Source organism: Cynara cardunculus, unplaced genomic scaffold (genome assembly GCF_001531365.2).
Source record: "Cynara cardunculus var. scolymus isolate 2C unplaced genomic scaffold, CcrdV1 Un_Scaffold_2182, whole genome shotgun sequence".
Lineage (NCBI taxonomy): Eukaryota > Viridiplantae > Streptophyta > Magnoliopsida > Asterales > Asteraceae > Cynara > Cynara cardunculus.
Genome location: NW_020201008.1, coordinates 31,148 through 47,483, shown reverse-complemented (window position 1 = coordinate 47,483; position 16,336 = coordinate 31,148). Strand labels below are relative to the sequence as shown.

At 39.5% G+C, this 16,336-nt stretch overlaps 2 protein-coding genes across 2 annotated transcripts; both read left to right on the top strand.

The window, feature by feature from the left end:
* The first annotated feature begins 4,453 nt into the window (after positions 1 to 4,453).
* LOC112502926 lies at positions 4,454 to 5,542 on the top strand. The gene has a single exon (XM_025106946.1). The coding sequence runs from the start codon at positions 4,454 to 4,456 to the stop codon at positions 5,540 to 5,542; it is 1,089 nt and encodes a 362-aa protein (XP_024962714.1).
* A 3,441-nt stretch (positions 5,543 to 8,983) lies between these two features.
* On the top strand, positions 8,984 to 13,320 carry LOC112502925. Its single transcript, XM_025106944.1, has 2 exons — positions 8,984 to 9,451; positions 13,222 to 13,320. Exons 1-2 carry the CDS (start codon positions 8,984 to 8,986, stop codon positions 13,318 to 13,320), a joined length of 567 nt encoding a protein of 188 aa, XP_024962712.1.
* The last annotated feature ends 3,016 nt before the right edge of the window (positions 13,321 to 16,336 follow it).

The window sequence follows — 16,336 nt, the reverse complement described above, 5'->3', positions numbered from 1 at the left end:
CAGCAGCACACCACAAGAATAAAGATTACAGGAAAATCAACAATCCTCCTGCCACTGTTCTAAACCCGCAGATTGAAGCACATAAAATCATAAGTCAACAACAGCCACTTAAACAGCAGGCGTGAAAAGTCAACGTTACTAGAGAAGAACACAACAATCAAATGGATTCGCAAACAAACAGCGTCAAAACCCTAGCGGGGTTATCAAAAACAGATCGCATGCAGAACCCTAAAACACGACGGTCAAGACAGAAGCAGTAGACGAAACCTGCAAACCCTAGCCGCAGCAGAACACAATAGCTAAACAAGAAAAGAACGGGCTTACCAACAGAAGAACAAACCGTGAGGAAACCAGAAACCCTAGAGAGAGAACAGCCGTAATGAAGCAACAACACGGAAACCCTAAAACCTCCTCCTTCGGTAGCGTTACACAAGTAAGTTGAAGCAGATCCAATCGTAAACAAAGCAGCCACAAAACCCGAACAAGCAGAACCCTAGGGAATGCAGCCGGATCGAAAACAGCAAAACTCGTTCGTGAGTGTTTCGTGAWAACCCTAATCCTCCTTCTACGAAAGCGATACACAATCAAGAAGAAGGGAACAGATCCAAACGAAATCAACCAGCCACAATGATCACGAAACACTCTAATGATCAACGCAAACAAGCATCAAAACCCTAACTCAAGATCGCCATCTTAAGAGCAAAAGTCAACGTGGTCAACTTCTTGGGTCCATGGGACCATTTGGTGTTCGGGTCCATCTACACTTATTGGGTATAAGGGACCTATTTATTATAATCGAGTCATTTGAGTCAAAATTACACTAAATGGATCATAGTTAATCTGATTCTACCTATGATAACCAGGTCCAGGTTATTACCCAAGGTATTTATTATGTGAATTAATTGTTTATGTGAATACATGTTTACATGGGTTTAAATATGTAAGTATGTGTATTATATACATGCATAATGTGGGTATATATATATATATGTATGTATATATGTATGTGTATGCATTAATATGCATGTATGTATGGAAGGTTTGGCTGGTTTAGCTGACTTTCCAAACTTGGAAAGTATAAATATGGTGGTGTAACACCCCCAATCCATACTATGCATATAACACATATATTATACATAGAATACATGTCTTCTCCCATATAGGTCCATAATACAATGTCTAATGGCCCATCTAGATATGGGTTGACCGGTTGACTTTTTCTCTCTAGAGTTTGAGTGTTCGGCTAGGGTTTCTTGCATCGGATCTGCTGCTGCTGCTGTTTCGATCTTTTGTTTGATTGCTGTTTTGTGGTTCGATTGCTTTCCAAGGTTTTCTGGTTTGGTCGTGTTCGTTGGTGGCTTTCGTTGGCATCCGTCCTTTTGCGTTTTTTGCCGGCGGTGGTTCTTTGGTTAGGTGTTGCTTCTGGTTTCGTCGAGATCTGCTGCTGTTGGTGTGTCGTTCTTAGTTTGCTGTTTCGCCTGTTTTGGAGACGTTCATTGGTGAGTTTTGACGGAGACGGCGGCTAGGGTTTGGACGTTGTCGGCGAAGTTTTGAGGGCGGCGGTTTCCTTTTCAGGTTTGCTTCCGTTTTGGTTTGGTTTGCGCTGTTTTGTCTGCTGGTTTCTTTGGTGCTGTTTCTGTTGGTTTGGTATTGGATCTTGGGTGTTTGGGTGAGCTATCGGTGGTTTGTTGTCTGTGGCTAGGGTTTGCATGGTTTTCGGGCTGTAGGGTTGCATGCAATCGTGATTTTTTAAGGGGCTGTTCTCTATTCGTTTGCTTGTTTTGTTGCTGTTGTGTTTTCTCCTTCCTTCAGTGTGGTTTGCTGCTGGTTTGGCTTGTGATTGGACTGCCGATTGCATTTCTGGATTCCGTTTTCATTATAAACGGCTAGGGTTTGCATGTGACTGTCTTCACGTCGTGGTTATCTTGTCGGCTGTTTCGTTGCTGTTCGGTTTCCCGTTTTGGGTGTTTGGTGGTGTTTTTGGTGTCTTAATCTAGTTTATTATTCTCGCATCAAGTGTTTCTGTGGTCTTCGTCTCCTCTTGTTACGCTTCTTGATCAAGTATTCAGCACCTTTTTTAAAGGTCTTCGTCTACTTTCTTGAGTCTGCTTGACAGGGGATTCAGCACCACGGCTTCTTGATAAAGGGTCTGGTAAACTAGGTCTTTGGTAAGAATGCCGGACTTTGCGGATGTTATCTTAGAGAATGTTTCTTCTCGGGACTTTGCTGATGTTATTCTGGATGAAATAGATGTTTCTAATCCGAAGAAGGTTGGAGTGTTTCCTGGTTCATCTTCTAGGGTTTCGGTTTGGGATCGCCTCTCCCCAGTGATTACGGATGATCATCGTGGGGTGCCTAATAAATCCTTTGCCGAGATTGTGGGTGGTTCTTCTTCATCGGATCTTACGTATTATCCTGTTGAGAAGAGTATTAAACCGAGAATATGTTTTCCCTTGGATGTTACTAAAGGTATGGCCAAATCCTTTCAATCGGTTCTTTACGGTTACTTTCTTGGCCCCCGACTTCCTTTCCAAATTGTTCTACGGGCAGTTCAGAATGCTTGGGGAAAATTTGGTCTAATAGATGCTATGGTCAATGATATGGGGTACTTCTTTTTTCGCTTTAATGATGAGGGTGGGTGTAACCAAGTTATTGACGCTTCACCCCTTATGATTCGTGGGAGGTCGCTGTTTGTTTCTTTATGGGATCCTTCAAAGGGGCTCCAGAAGCCTGTGCACACGTCTTGCCCATTATGGGTGAAGTTTTTTAATATTTCACTAGTAGCTTTCAATAAGGAGGGTATTAGCCGCATTGCTAGCGCCATTGGTGTCCCGTTGCGTTTAGATGCATGTACTGCCTCCACATGTGATAGAGCATGGGGTCGTACGAACTTTGCTAAAGTGTTGGTGGATGTGTGGGTCGTGGGGGAAATGCAGAGGACTATAGAAGTGGTAATTCCAAGGCTATCGGGTACTGGAGAGGATATCATAAATGTTGTTTTAGAATATGATTGGGTTCCATCCATTGTTCAGCCTGTAATGTGTTTGGTCATCGAACGGGGTCATGTATGAAAGGGGATATTGCCAAGAAACGTGGGTCTGACATAGTCACGGATAAAAGGGGGTTCACAGAGATTAGGCGGAAACAGTGGAGGAAAAAGGATACATCAGCCCGTACAGATTCTCAGGCAACATCATCTGGCGCGGTAACAGGTACACAGGAAACTTTAACTGGGGTGGGTAGTTAAACGGGTTCAGGAGAGTTCAAAACCCTCGGGGAAGGATACAAATGTCAAACATGTATCCTGCTCTGGGGCTTCTACAGCTTCTACGGTTTAGGAGGGATTGGATAAAGGATCAGTTGATGGACAATTCTGTACGGTAAATGCGGGACGTACACCAAGAGGAAGAGAGGATATCTCAACTGGTCAATCTGTATTGAAAGGAAATCCGGAGTTAGTAAAAAAGGTGGTTCAAGCTTTTAAACCAAGGAGGGGTAAAGTTCTTGATATGAAGACTAGCAATCGGTTTTCTTCTCTTTCTGATGATGATGAAATGGAGGTCATTGATATGGAGGAGCATTTAAAGGAAAAAAGAGGAGGGGCTGATCCACCAACTTTGTCTCAATGATAAAGTTGGCCGCTTGGAATGTTAGGGGCTTAAATGCCCTTATTAAACGAAAGGAGGTACGTGATTTTATTACTCTCAAACATCTTTCTTTATGTTGCCTCATTGAGTCAAAAGTGGTTTATAATCAATTGGGAGATGTATGTAGTAGTGTATTTGGTAATTGGACTTGGATATCTAATGGTTCGGTCAGTGAGCAAGGTACTCGCCTCATTATTGCTTGGGACCCGTCGGTTTTATCTGTTCTTATGATTGAGCAGCATCATCAATTTATTCATTGTGAAGTTCGTATTTTTGGTCAATCCGAGCCCCTATTTTTTATGTTTGTTTATGGTTGTAATACGGGTACTGAACGGCGTGACCTTTGGCGGGCTTTAGGGGAGTTTCATGCCTTCAATCAGGGGAAAGCTTGGATTGCTATGGGTGACTTTAATTCGATGCTTTTCCCTCATGATGGGTTAGGGGGATCCTCCCGGAGGAATTCTGACATGGAGGATTTTCATACATGTCTGGAGGAGGCTGAATTATTTGATATTTCTTATCAAGGGTGTCAATATACTTGGATCCAGAAACCRKCRGGGGGAGAGGGTGTTATGCGAAAACTTGATCGTATCTTGGGCAATTCGAATTTTCTCTCTAGATTTGGGGATGCTTCGGCTTTTTTTGAACCTAGAGGGATTTCTGATCATTCTCCGGGCATTCTTTCTTTTCGTGTTGGAAGACGTATATGACAACGTGGTTTTAAGTTTGACAACTTTGTCACCTCTCATAAGGACTTCCTAGTTTCGGTTGAGGAGGTTTGGTCGAAACCTCAGCATGGTTCTTACATGAAAAGGGTTTTACGGAAATTAAAAGATATAAAGGTGGTTTGTCGGCGTCTCCGTAATTCTTTTGGATGTTTGGATAAGAGGGTTGTTCAACTAAAGACGGAGCTTGATATTGCGCAATTGGCTTGTGATCTTGATCCGTTTAATGATTTGCTGAAGGAGGACATCGCCCACCTCTTATTAGCTTATCAMGAGGCTCGGAGTAATCAGGTTGATTTAGCTCGTCAAAAAGCGAAGATTTCTTGGTTAAATGAAGGTGATGGTAATTCTAAATTCTTCTTTMATGCTATGAAAGAAAAGCGCAATCGGAACCATATTGCTATGATCAGGGACTCGGCTGGCRTMMTTTATGAGGATCAGGAAGTTTCTACGGCGTTCATTTCTCATTTTAAAGRGATTCTTGGTACCTCTTCTAGTTTGGTTCCTTCTTCTATGGAGGATTGTGTGTTTCGTAATGCTTTATCTTTATCGGACTCTCTTCTTTTAATTCGTCCAATTTCTGATCTGGAAATTAAGGATGCCTTATTTGCTATTGGGAATGATAAAGCTCCGGGTCCTGGGTATCAGAGAGCGGAAGGGGAACCTAGATGTGCTTTCAAGATTGATATTCGTAAGGCTTATGACACAGTTGAATGGAACTTTCTTTTGGAGATGCTGAAGGGAATGGGTTTTCACCCAGTTATGATCAACTGGATAAAGACTTTGATCACGACACCCACTTATTCAATTTGTGTGAATGGACAGCCGGAGGGTTTTTTTCATGGTAAACGGGGCCTTCGTCAAGGTGATCCCCTCTCCCCTTATCTGTTCACAGTTGTGATGGAGGGTCTCTCGATGCTTCTTTCTAAGTGTATCGAGGATGTTGTTACTTTTTCGTATCATCAAGGTKGTGCGGATATCAAATTGACTCATTTGTGCTTTGCTGATGACTTATTTATCTTTTCAAGAGGAGACATTATGTCGGTGGAGGTTATCAAACGTGGTCTACAATTGTTTGAAGAACGCTCGGGCTTATCGCCAAGTCTGGAGAAAAGTGAGGTGTTTTTTTGGAAATGTGTCAATGGAGGTTCAGCGCAGTATTCGGGATAGTTTATCTTTTCGGCCTGGAGTTTTTCCTATTCGTTACTTGGGCGTCCCTCTTTCTCCGGTTCGTCTGAAGGTACGAGATTTTAACCCTCTTGTGTTAAAGATTAAATCTCGTTTGTTAAATTGGAAGAATAAATTTCTCTCTTATGGAGGCCGTCGTCAGCTTATTATCTCTGTTCTCCAATCTATGCAAACGTTTTGGATGTCGGTATTTCTTGTACCGGCAGCCACAATTCATGAAATTGAGAAGATTTTTCGTGACTTTTTATGGAGTAAAGCGGAGGGACAGAGGGGTAAATGTTATGTTGCTTGGGATTCTATTTGCTTGCCTGTTCAGAGTGGGGGACTTGGGTTGAAAAGACTTTCGACCTGGAATAGATGTCTACTTTTCAAACATATTTGGGACATTTTAAGGAACAGAAATACGATGTGGGTCTCTTGGATTCAATCTCACTGTGTTCGGGGCCAAAACTTTTGGGTTATCAAGAAGAGGAATGAGTGGTCTTGGATCTTTCGGAGTCTCTTAGATTTAAGGCCTCACTGTCGCCGTTTCTTTATTTATGATGTGGGTAATGGCTTATCGACGCATGCTTGGGAAGATACTTGGAGCGAGTTGGGACCACTTATTCATTCTTTGTCATATAGATTCATCAATGGGCAGGGTTTCCACAATAACTCTATGGTTTTTGATGTAATGCACAGGTTTGGTTCTAATTGGCCGGAGGATTGGCTTCAACGTTATCCTCAGCTGCAAAATGTCCTTATTCCATCTCCCAGCCAAGGAGAGGATAAAGTTCGTTGGCTTGATAATAATGGTGCTCGGGGTGATTTTCAGGTGAAAGTGGCGTGGGAAACTCTACGAGAAGTGAATCCGGTTGTGCATTGGTCGAAACTAGTTTGGAACAAAGCTTTTATTCCCAAACATGCTCTCTGTATGTGGATGGCTTGCCAGAAGAAATTGCCTACCCAAGATCGTATCAGTCAATGGAAGCATGATCCTCCGGATTTAAAGTGTGTGTTCTGTAAATCAGTGATTGAAACGCACAATCACTTATTTTTTGAATGCTCTTACTCTAACAATATTTGGGAAGGCATAAAACTGGAGGTGGGATTAACGTCTGTTCCGAACATTTGGGATGATATTCTTCACAGTGGATCTGTTCAAACTTGGAATTCCTGGTCTACGGTTCAGAAAATTGGTTTATCGGCTACGATTTATAATATCTGGAGGGAACGAAACAGAAAGTTCTTTGACAATTTCCATCATTCGGAGGATAAAGTTATTGCGGTGATCAGGATGCAGATTCTTCATCGAATGGCTTGGAAGACTAGAAAGAAGTGTTTGAAGTCCAATGATATGTGACTCTGTGGGTGGCGATCCTTCTGTGGTTTGGGTATTTTGGGTCTTTCTTGCCTTTTGTTTTTGGACGGGTGGTGTTATTTTGTTTTGGTGTATTTCCCTTTGTCTTTTTTGGCTTCTTATGACTTGGTTTGTGAGTCAAAGTTGCCGTAGTTTCTCTTGCTGATTGCTTTATTTGGTGACATTTTTCTGTCTTTATAAAATTGCCTGGGGAACTTTTCCCCTTTCAGTAGGTCCATAATACAAGAGACTAAAATATACAGCCCAAAAATTTCAAGGTACATGCTCTTGTATCCTAGCATCTATACTCCTAAACATGACTAATTAAGATATTCACACAGCTAATTACATAGGGAAGCAAGTCACATAATGCTCTTTCCCTTATTATCTTTACCTGTACACATATTTTTTAAAACACAAAATAAGGGTTAGACATGAATGTCTAGTGAGGTTCCTTTCTATGTAATGCAGGGTAAAGATCACTAAAACATTTATTTCAAATAATTCATCTCATGTAGCAAAACTAAAAATCATACTATTTCGGTCCAACGGGCCTCTGGTTCCAAACCACATTTGGAATATATTTCAATAACTAGGACCAGAGCCCCTCTAGTCTCTCTCTTCCAGCGCTTCTAGTTCCTCGATCAGAGCCTCTGGTTGTACTAACCAGAGCTTCTGGCTCATATAATTTCTTATAATGTTCTTTAGTTAATCTTTCAATTAATAAGATGGCCTTTTTCATAAAAAGAGTAATTATGAAGAGTTCATGCTCGACCAGAGCCTCTGGTTGTACTAACCAGAACTTCTAGTTCAAAAGACATGATCAAACAGAGCCTTCTGGTTCAACATGTAAGTCAACCAGAGCCTCTCTGGTCTGTTTTTCATAAAAGAGATTCTAAGTATAAATTTTTTTTCTTAAAAACCTCTAAAATATAATTTTGATATAGAAGCTCTTATCAATGGATACAGAGCCTCTGGTCTAATAATGAGGACCAACCAGAGCCCCTCTGGTTCCTTGTAAAAATGAACATTCTGTTCCAAAACATTTTTAACCAATACCAATGGCCATAGGCCAAGTTTCCCTTCTCAATAACGTCAATACTATTATTTCTAATAAGAACAATATCTTTGAGTTCTCAAATCACAAAGAAGTAAGGACTCAAATCTATTGTATTCTTAAAAGATGTAATAGTAAAAGCTATAATATTCACACACAATTGCCACCTTTATATCCAAAGGTACACCTCTCCTTGATATGCCATCCTTATTCCAAAAGACACCTCTCCTTGATATGCCACCCTTATTCCAAAAGACACCTCTCCTTGATATGCCCCCTTATTTTTACTTCAAAATCTATGAACTAGTTCGGATGAAGGACCGCAGTCACAACCATCTTATCGAATCCTCATTCATAGTTTATTCCATAAAATATATATAGATTAATTCCAAATGAAGACGGATCAAAATCACAATCCTCTCAAAAGAATATTCTCTATAGTTTTCAACCAAAAGTTTTATCATCAAAACCCTTCAAACTAAAAAATAATCTATTCTTCCAATGATTTCCAAAACATCATACCCCTTTTAAATCCTCAAAACATGATATCATTTCCCAAACTGTTTTAAAGAAGCAATCTCTTCTTTATCTTTCCCAAAACGGTTTTTAATACTCAAATATATAACAATAACACCTTTAAACTATCAAAATAGTTTTACCATCTTTTCTTCAAAACCAATATAAAAACCCAGCAGTTTATATAACAAAATATATAAAGGTTTTAGTCATCAAAAACTTACCTTAATAATCACAGATTCTGCAGATTATAAACACACAGCAGATCTTCAAATCACTTTTGTGTATTAATCTTTCTCAAGAACTCTTTCACCGTCACACACACTTTCTTTTCTCAAAAAGGCTCATTTCTTCCAAAAATCAAGATAAGGTATGATCTTATCTTTTTCCTTCTTTATATATTTTTCTAACAAAGGTGATGATGGTTTTATTAAATTAAAACTCTTAGGCGGTGAAGGCTTTAACCAATAAATTAAAACATATTTGGGATATCCTGAATCGCAGAAATACCATGTGGGTCTCTTGGATTCAGTCTCATTGTATTCGGAGCCGAAACTTTTGGGTTATAAAGAAGAGGAATGAATGGTCGTGGATTCTCCGGAGCCTATTAGACTTACGTTCTCACTGCAGGAGATTTGTTATCTACAATGTGGGAAATGGTTTATCTACACATGCCTGGGAAGATACGTGGAGTGAATTTGGGCCCCTTATTCAGTTACTGTCTTATAGATTCATAAATGGTCATGGCTTTTGCAATAACTCAATGGTTTCTGATGTAATGCAACGTTTTGGCACTAATTGGCCGGTGGATTGGATTCAACAATACCCTCAGCTGCAAAGTATTATAATACCTTCTCCCAGCCAAATGGAGGATACATTTAGATGGCTTGATGCTAAACTTTCTAGGGGAAATTTTGAGGTCAAAGTGGCATGGCAAACTATTCAAGAAGTGAGGCCGATTGTGCATTGGTATAAGCTGGTATGGAATAAAGCATACATTCCTAAACATGCTCTTTGCATGTGGATGGCTTGTCAGAATAAATTACCAACTCAAGATCGTATCAGTCAGTGGAAGCATGAACCGCCAGATTTGAAATGTATGTTCTGTAAATCAGTGATTGAAACGCACAATCACTTATTTTTCGAATGCAATTACTCAAGTAGCATTTGGGAAGTCATTAAAAAGAAAGTAGGGTTAACGAACTGTTTGAACAATTGGGAGGATATTCTTAACAGAGGTTTAGCTCATCGATGGAAATCTTGGTCTACTGTTCAAAAACTTGGTATATCGGCCACGGTTTACCACATATGGAGGGAAAGAAACAGGAAGTTCTTTGATAACTTCAATCATACAGGGGACAAAGTTGTTGCGGAGATCAAGATGCAGATTCTTCAACGTATGGCTTGGAAGACTAGGAAGAAGCTGAAGATTACTAATGCTAGGTGATTGTGTGGGTGGTATGGTTTCTCGATTTGGGCGTTTGTGGGTGTGTTTTGCCGTTTGTTCTTTGGCTTATGTTATTTTTATGCTTTGGTGTACTTCTCTTTGTCATTTTTGGCTTCTTATGGCTTGGTTTATAAGTCAAAGTTGTCGTAGTTTTTCTTGTTGATTTGCTTGTAACGGTCCTGCTTTTATTGTCTTTATAAATATGCCTGGGGATATTCCCCTTTCAGTAAAGGTAATTTAGGCGGTAAGTTTAAAATTCATGATTTCTTAACCATTAAGATATAAGTTTTTAAATATTATAATAATGTTTCCCACCAGGATATCTTATCACATATATCCACCACCTCATGTATGCTTCACCCACATGCATTCATGTATAAATCACATATACATCATGCCATCTTTTCAAATATATACATGCACAATATCATGTTCACATTTCACATATATAGTTCATGCGTTTCTAATTAGACATGCATATTTCACGTAATCCACATAATAAACATGTATAAATTACCTCAACCCAGGTTGTCTAAAACCTGGTTATAACAGTGGTTTGGGGGAAACATGCTTTTTCTTGCCTCTTTGAGATTTTAGAAAATTTTAAGAGGAAAGTTATCCGGAGATCCAGTAGAATCAATTGGTTTTCATCTTCTTCAAAATCAGAGTTTTTGTATAAAAGGTGAGTGATTTCTTAACCCTTTTTGTATAAAATTTGTTATTGGTTTCATTTGAATGTTGCTTATTATTGGAAGAAATCAGTTATCCGATTGAGGTTTTATTCGGACTAGGGGTGACCGGATTAAGTCTAATCCGGACAAAGCTTGTCCGAATTACTCTTAAAACCGAATAAGAGGTGACCGATTTAATTATAAATCGTTCAAGTGTTATGCGAATTAGGGTGTTGGTGAGAAATTGAACTATATAAATCGGACAAAGGTTTTTGAACGGAGAAGTATGAATACGACCAAGCATTGTGCAGTTTAGCCTTAAATCGCCTAAGGGTCGTACGGATTAGTTATAAATCGATCACGTATTGAGCGGTTTAGTCTTTAACCAATCATGTGTTGTCCGGATTGCCTTAAACCGGACATGAATCATGCGATTTAGTCATAACTCGACCAAGTCTTGTTCGGATTAGTATATCGGACAAGAAGGGATAGTGTGTTCGGATTATAATCCGGATAACTTATCCGGGTGATTTATATGTGTTAATTTTCAAAATATTGAATATTCTAGACATTTAATTTAAAATGTCTATTATTGGGTTCGAGTATGGATTTATAAAAGGGGTATTTTATATCTTTTTAAATAAAAAGATATATTTCTACCAAGCATAGTGACATAAGTCTGTTTTGGTATGAAATTCTATTTTGGGAAACCTTCCTACCAAACGTGGTGACGTAAGTCTGTTTTGGTATGGAATTGGATTTTTTGTAAACTGTTTCTACCAAGCGTGGTGACATAAGTCTGTTTTGGTATGAAACTTATTTTAAGAGGTAGTTCCCCTAGACATGGTGACTTTTGTCTGTTCTGGCTTGGAACTGGGAATGGGTACTTTCAGACGTGGTGAGTTTTGTATGTTCTGATAAGTAGCCCTGTTTTGATGGAGGAATAAGGGTGGCATATCAAGGAGCGGTGTACTTGGAATAAGGGAGGCATTGTCATATGTGGTTAGTATTATAACTTATTATTATTACTAATCGGATTTAATAACTTTGAGTCATCATTTATTTGTGACATGATGAATTAGAGATATTATTCCTATTAGAAGTAATAATTTAGATGTTATTGAGAAGGGGAAAATGGTTTGTCATAAAGGGAAAGTATTGCATGCAAAACTTAGAAATGTTATTGAACATTCTTATGGCATCCTGAAAGCATGTTTTCCAATATTGAAAAAAATGGCACCATTTACACTTGGGTTCAAAGAGACGTTGTTATTGCATGTTTTGTGGTTCACAACTTCATATGGAAGGAAGGTTTAAGTGATGAGTTATTTTATGAGTATGATCAAACCAACGAACAAGGGGACGATGAGAATGATTAGGCTGAAGTGATTCAATCGCATCGGAGTGCCAGTGACCAAACATATATGGCTAGTTTAAGAGAAGAAATTGCGACACAATTAATGCAAAATGAATATTGATTCTAGTTGTTATGCTACTTTATTCGTGTTTTCTATTGTATGTTGAATCAATTGACGTATTTCAATTGAATTTTTGAATGTGTTAAAAATATATGGTAGTACACAAATGGTTTAAATGAGTGGATATTTCAGTTAAATTTAATTGAAATGAATTGATTCAGATTTCAGATTTCAGAAGTTTGTCAGTTTACAAAAACAAACAGTCTTATTAATTCATATTTTAGACCTCAGACGTAAAAACAAACAGTCTGACTGATTCAGATTTCAAATTTCAGACGTAAAAACAAACAGTCTGACTGATTAGACTTCTTGTGGATAATTGTGCTCATTAATCCTATTTGGGTCTACAAAGACTAATTTATGACCTAGTTTGAGTCATGTTGACTCAATTGGATTTCTTAAGGAGAAATAGGGCAATTATGTCCACTAAGGTCTGATGGCGATCTTGAGTTAGGGTTTTGATGTTTCTTGATCAAAGCTGTGTGAATGTGTTGATTGGGGCTGTCTTTGGTTGCGTTTTTTGGATGCTTTCTTTGTTTTACGCTTGCTACACATTGGTGAAGGCGGAGAATCTACGAAATCTGGTTTAGGGTTTCATCACGGCTATCTCAACATCAGGTTCTTGTCTTCGCTGTTTGTTTTTCTGTGGTGGTAGGTTCGTTCTCTTCTCTGGCTGGTTGGATTCTGCTGGTTGGATTTAGGGCGGTTTTAGGGTTTTCTTTACCGTTTTGTAGGTCTAGTTTTGGCTTTGGTAGGCGGTTTAGGGTTCATTCTTTTCCCGCCTGCTGTTGTCGCTTAGGGTAGCGCCTTGATATCCACTTAAGTTGTTAGTGGGCTGCGCTGTTCCCTAGGGTTTGGGTTATTCTATTATGCCGCTGTGTGGTTCACGTGCTTTCTAAGTGGCTGTTGTTGATTTATGATTTTATGTGCTTCATTATGCGGGTTTAGAACAGTGGCAGAAGGATTTATTGATTGTTGAATTTCCTGTGATCTTTATTCTTGTGGTGTGCTGCTGTGTGGGTCATTTGGGCTGCAAGCATTGTTTGGTTTTTGTTTGGTTTGGCTTCTGTTGGTTTCATCGTATAAGGCAGAAGATTGATTTGTTTTTGGGCTGGTAAACTTCATTATTTTTGTGATCTGCTGCTCTGCATAGTTGCTGTCATTGGCTGTTTTCTGGTTTGTGACTGCTGCTGCACTTCGTTCTGGGTTCGTAGGCATCCCGTTATCAATCTGGTTTGCTGCTAGTGTTTAGTTTACTGTTGGCACTGCTTCGGCTCGGTTCTTTCATCTTGCTGCTGCTGTTTGTGCTTTACGATTCTGCTGCTTGTCGTTTTGCTGTTTTTGATCGTGGCTATTTTGGGTTTTGGTTTGAGATTTCTTTTTTTTTTTTGAAGGAAAATATCGGCAAATTTATAAAGCGCAATAAATGGTTTGAGATTTCTTCTTGGTTCTTTTGGAGTAGTTCTTATCTTTTCATTTTCATTCGTACATCCTAAGTGTTTCCGGGGTCTTCGTCACTTGCGTTGAATTCCCTTGATAGATATTCAGCACCTCGGTCTCCGTGGTCTTCGTCTATCTTATTAAGGGCGCTAAACGTTAGTTTCAGCACCTCGGCTTCTTAGTGTGTGTGAAGAAATGGGTGAGAATTCAGCCCCTACTACTAATGATCATATCAGAATCTCCGTTTTTGAAAGGCTTACTTCTCAAGGTGATGGTACGGAGAAATTAAACTTTGTGAAAGCGGTGGGTAATTCGGTAGCCATGGATCTCCAATTTTATCCGTTGCCTGATAAAAAGGATGTTAGTGTGAAAATTCCAATTGAAAGGGCTAAGGAGGCTGCTAAAGCTTATAATACGRTTCTGTATGGATATTTTCTGGGCCCTCGTATTCCGTTCCCTATCGTAAAAAAATTTGTTCGATGGCTTGGGGAAAATATGGTTTTAATGACGCAATGTTAAATGAGAATGGGATTTTCTTTTTAAATTTAATGATGTTGGAGAGTGTGACCAGGCTATTGAAGCTGGGTCGTTAATGATACGCGGTATTCCTCTTTTTGTTTATCGTTGGGATCCCTCTAAGGGGTTAAGGAAACCGGAACACACTTCTTGTCCCCTATGGGTGAAATTACATAATATTCCGTTGGTTGCTTTTAACAAGGAGGGTGTTAGTCGCATTGCAACTGTTTTGGGAGTACCGAAACATATGGATGCTTGTACTGCATCCATGTGTGAAAAAGCTTGGGGACGGCCGGGTTTTGCTAAGGTCTTAGTTGAGGTTTGGTCAGTGGGAGAGTTGAAAAGGTATATTGATGTTGAAATTCCGAATCTCAATGGTGGTGATGCTGAACAAGTGAAAATCCAAGTTGAATACATTTGGGAACCGATCCAATGTTCACATTGTCAGGTTTTTGGTCATAAAATTTCTACTTGTGTTAAAGCTCCTGGTATGAAAAAGGGTAAGCAAGTTCATGGGAGGAAAGACGCTGATGGATTTATCAGAGTGGAGAAAAAGCATTGGCGACCGAAAATTGGAAATAAGGCCAAAGGTAAAGAACCTGAGATCGCCACAAATCTGGTTCGTCCGGTGGATGTGGGAGAAAGCACCTCAAATGCGGGTCAGTTGGAAATAAAGAATAAGTACTAATGACGTTGCTCCAACAAGTGCGATTATGAAGAATACTTCAAAAGACACAGGTAATGTTGGTTCTGGGTCTTCTTCTTCTCATTCCATAAACTCTTCGTCCCATCCTCGGTCTACTCCCACCCCTCTTATTGATTCTGTGGTCAAAAACTTTCGGATGCCAAAAGGGGGGTTTTGTTAGACCCTGTGGTAGCGCCCAACAAATATGGAGTTCTGGAGCAGTTAGATGAAGAGTAAAATCTTGTTGATCACCAAGTAATCATGGATAAAGATCCTGTTGCGAACACTTTGAATATGAACAAGAGGGAGCAAGGATTTGACCAGGCCTCTTCATCATGCTAAAATTTGCAACTTGGAATATCCGGGGACTCAATTCTCCGATAAAGCAAAATGAGGTAAAGACTTTTATTCATTGTAATGATCTTAGTTTGTGTGCAATTATTGAGTCTCATGTGTCTAAGGACTCTCTTGAAAGTGTGTGTGCCAAGCTTTTTGGTCGGTGGGCTTGGATTTCTAATCAAACTGTGTGTGTGTCGGGTACACGTATCATCCTTGCTTGGAATTCCCGTAGTTTAGATGTAATGGCTATGGAGRTTCAGAATCAATTCCTGAAYTGTAAAGTTTTYTTAAGAGGTGGTCAAGATGYTTTCTTTCTGTCTTTGGTCTATGGTGCAAATGCATGTACTCCTCGAAGAGACTTGTGGTCGGGGTTAAGGAAATTTAAAGTCTTGATTGGTTCCAATCCATGGATAGTAATGGGAGATTTCAACTCCATGTTGTTTCCGCATGATGGGTTTGGAGGGTCTTCAGGCCGTAATATTGATATGTCTGATTTTTTTGCGTGTATGGAGGATGTCGAAATTTTTGATATGCAATATACTGGTGTTCATTTCTCTTGGAATCAAAAGCCAAATTCTGAAGGGGGAATCATGCAAAAACTTGACAGGGCTATGGCTAATGCAGAATTCACTTCTAAATTCCATGATGCTACTGTTCATTTCCATCCTGCTGGACTTTCGGATCATTCACCGGTGGTTCTTTCTTTTAAAGGCGGTTTACGGAAAACGAGGTATGGGTTTAAATTTGATAATTTTATGGCTGAGCACCCGGATTTCTTGAAGATTGTTAAGGAGGAATGGTCTAATTATGTTGAGGGGACTTTTATGTTTAAGGTAACTTCCCATTTAAAGGCTCTAAAGGTCCCGCTACGTAGGCTTCGTAATACTTTTGGTAATCTTGGCAAGAGGGTTTCTTTTCTAAAAATTGAGTTAGACCGTGTTCAACTGGATTTTGATAAAAATCCCTGTAATGCTGAGTTGGGGTTGGAACTTGGTCATCTTCGTATTGCTTGCCAAAATGCTTGTTGGGATGCGGAGTGTGCTGCTAAGCAACAGGCAAAAGTTAAGTGGTTGAATGAGGGGGATTTGAATACAAAATTCTTCCATCATGTGATTAAAGAACGGCATCATTCCAATTCCATTCAATCGGTATGCACTAGTACTGGTGAATTTGTTCATGGTGATGATGTTCCTAATATTTTTGTTGAATATTTTCGAGATTTTCTTGGCCTTCGGTATGAGTCTCCTGACCCGATTATGCCCGAGAACTTATTCACGAAAAAGCTTTC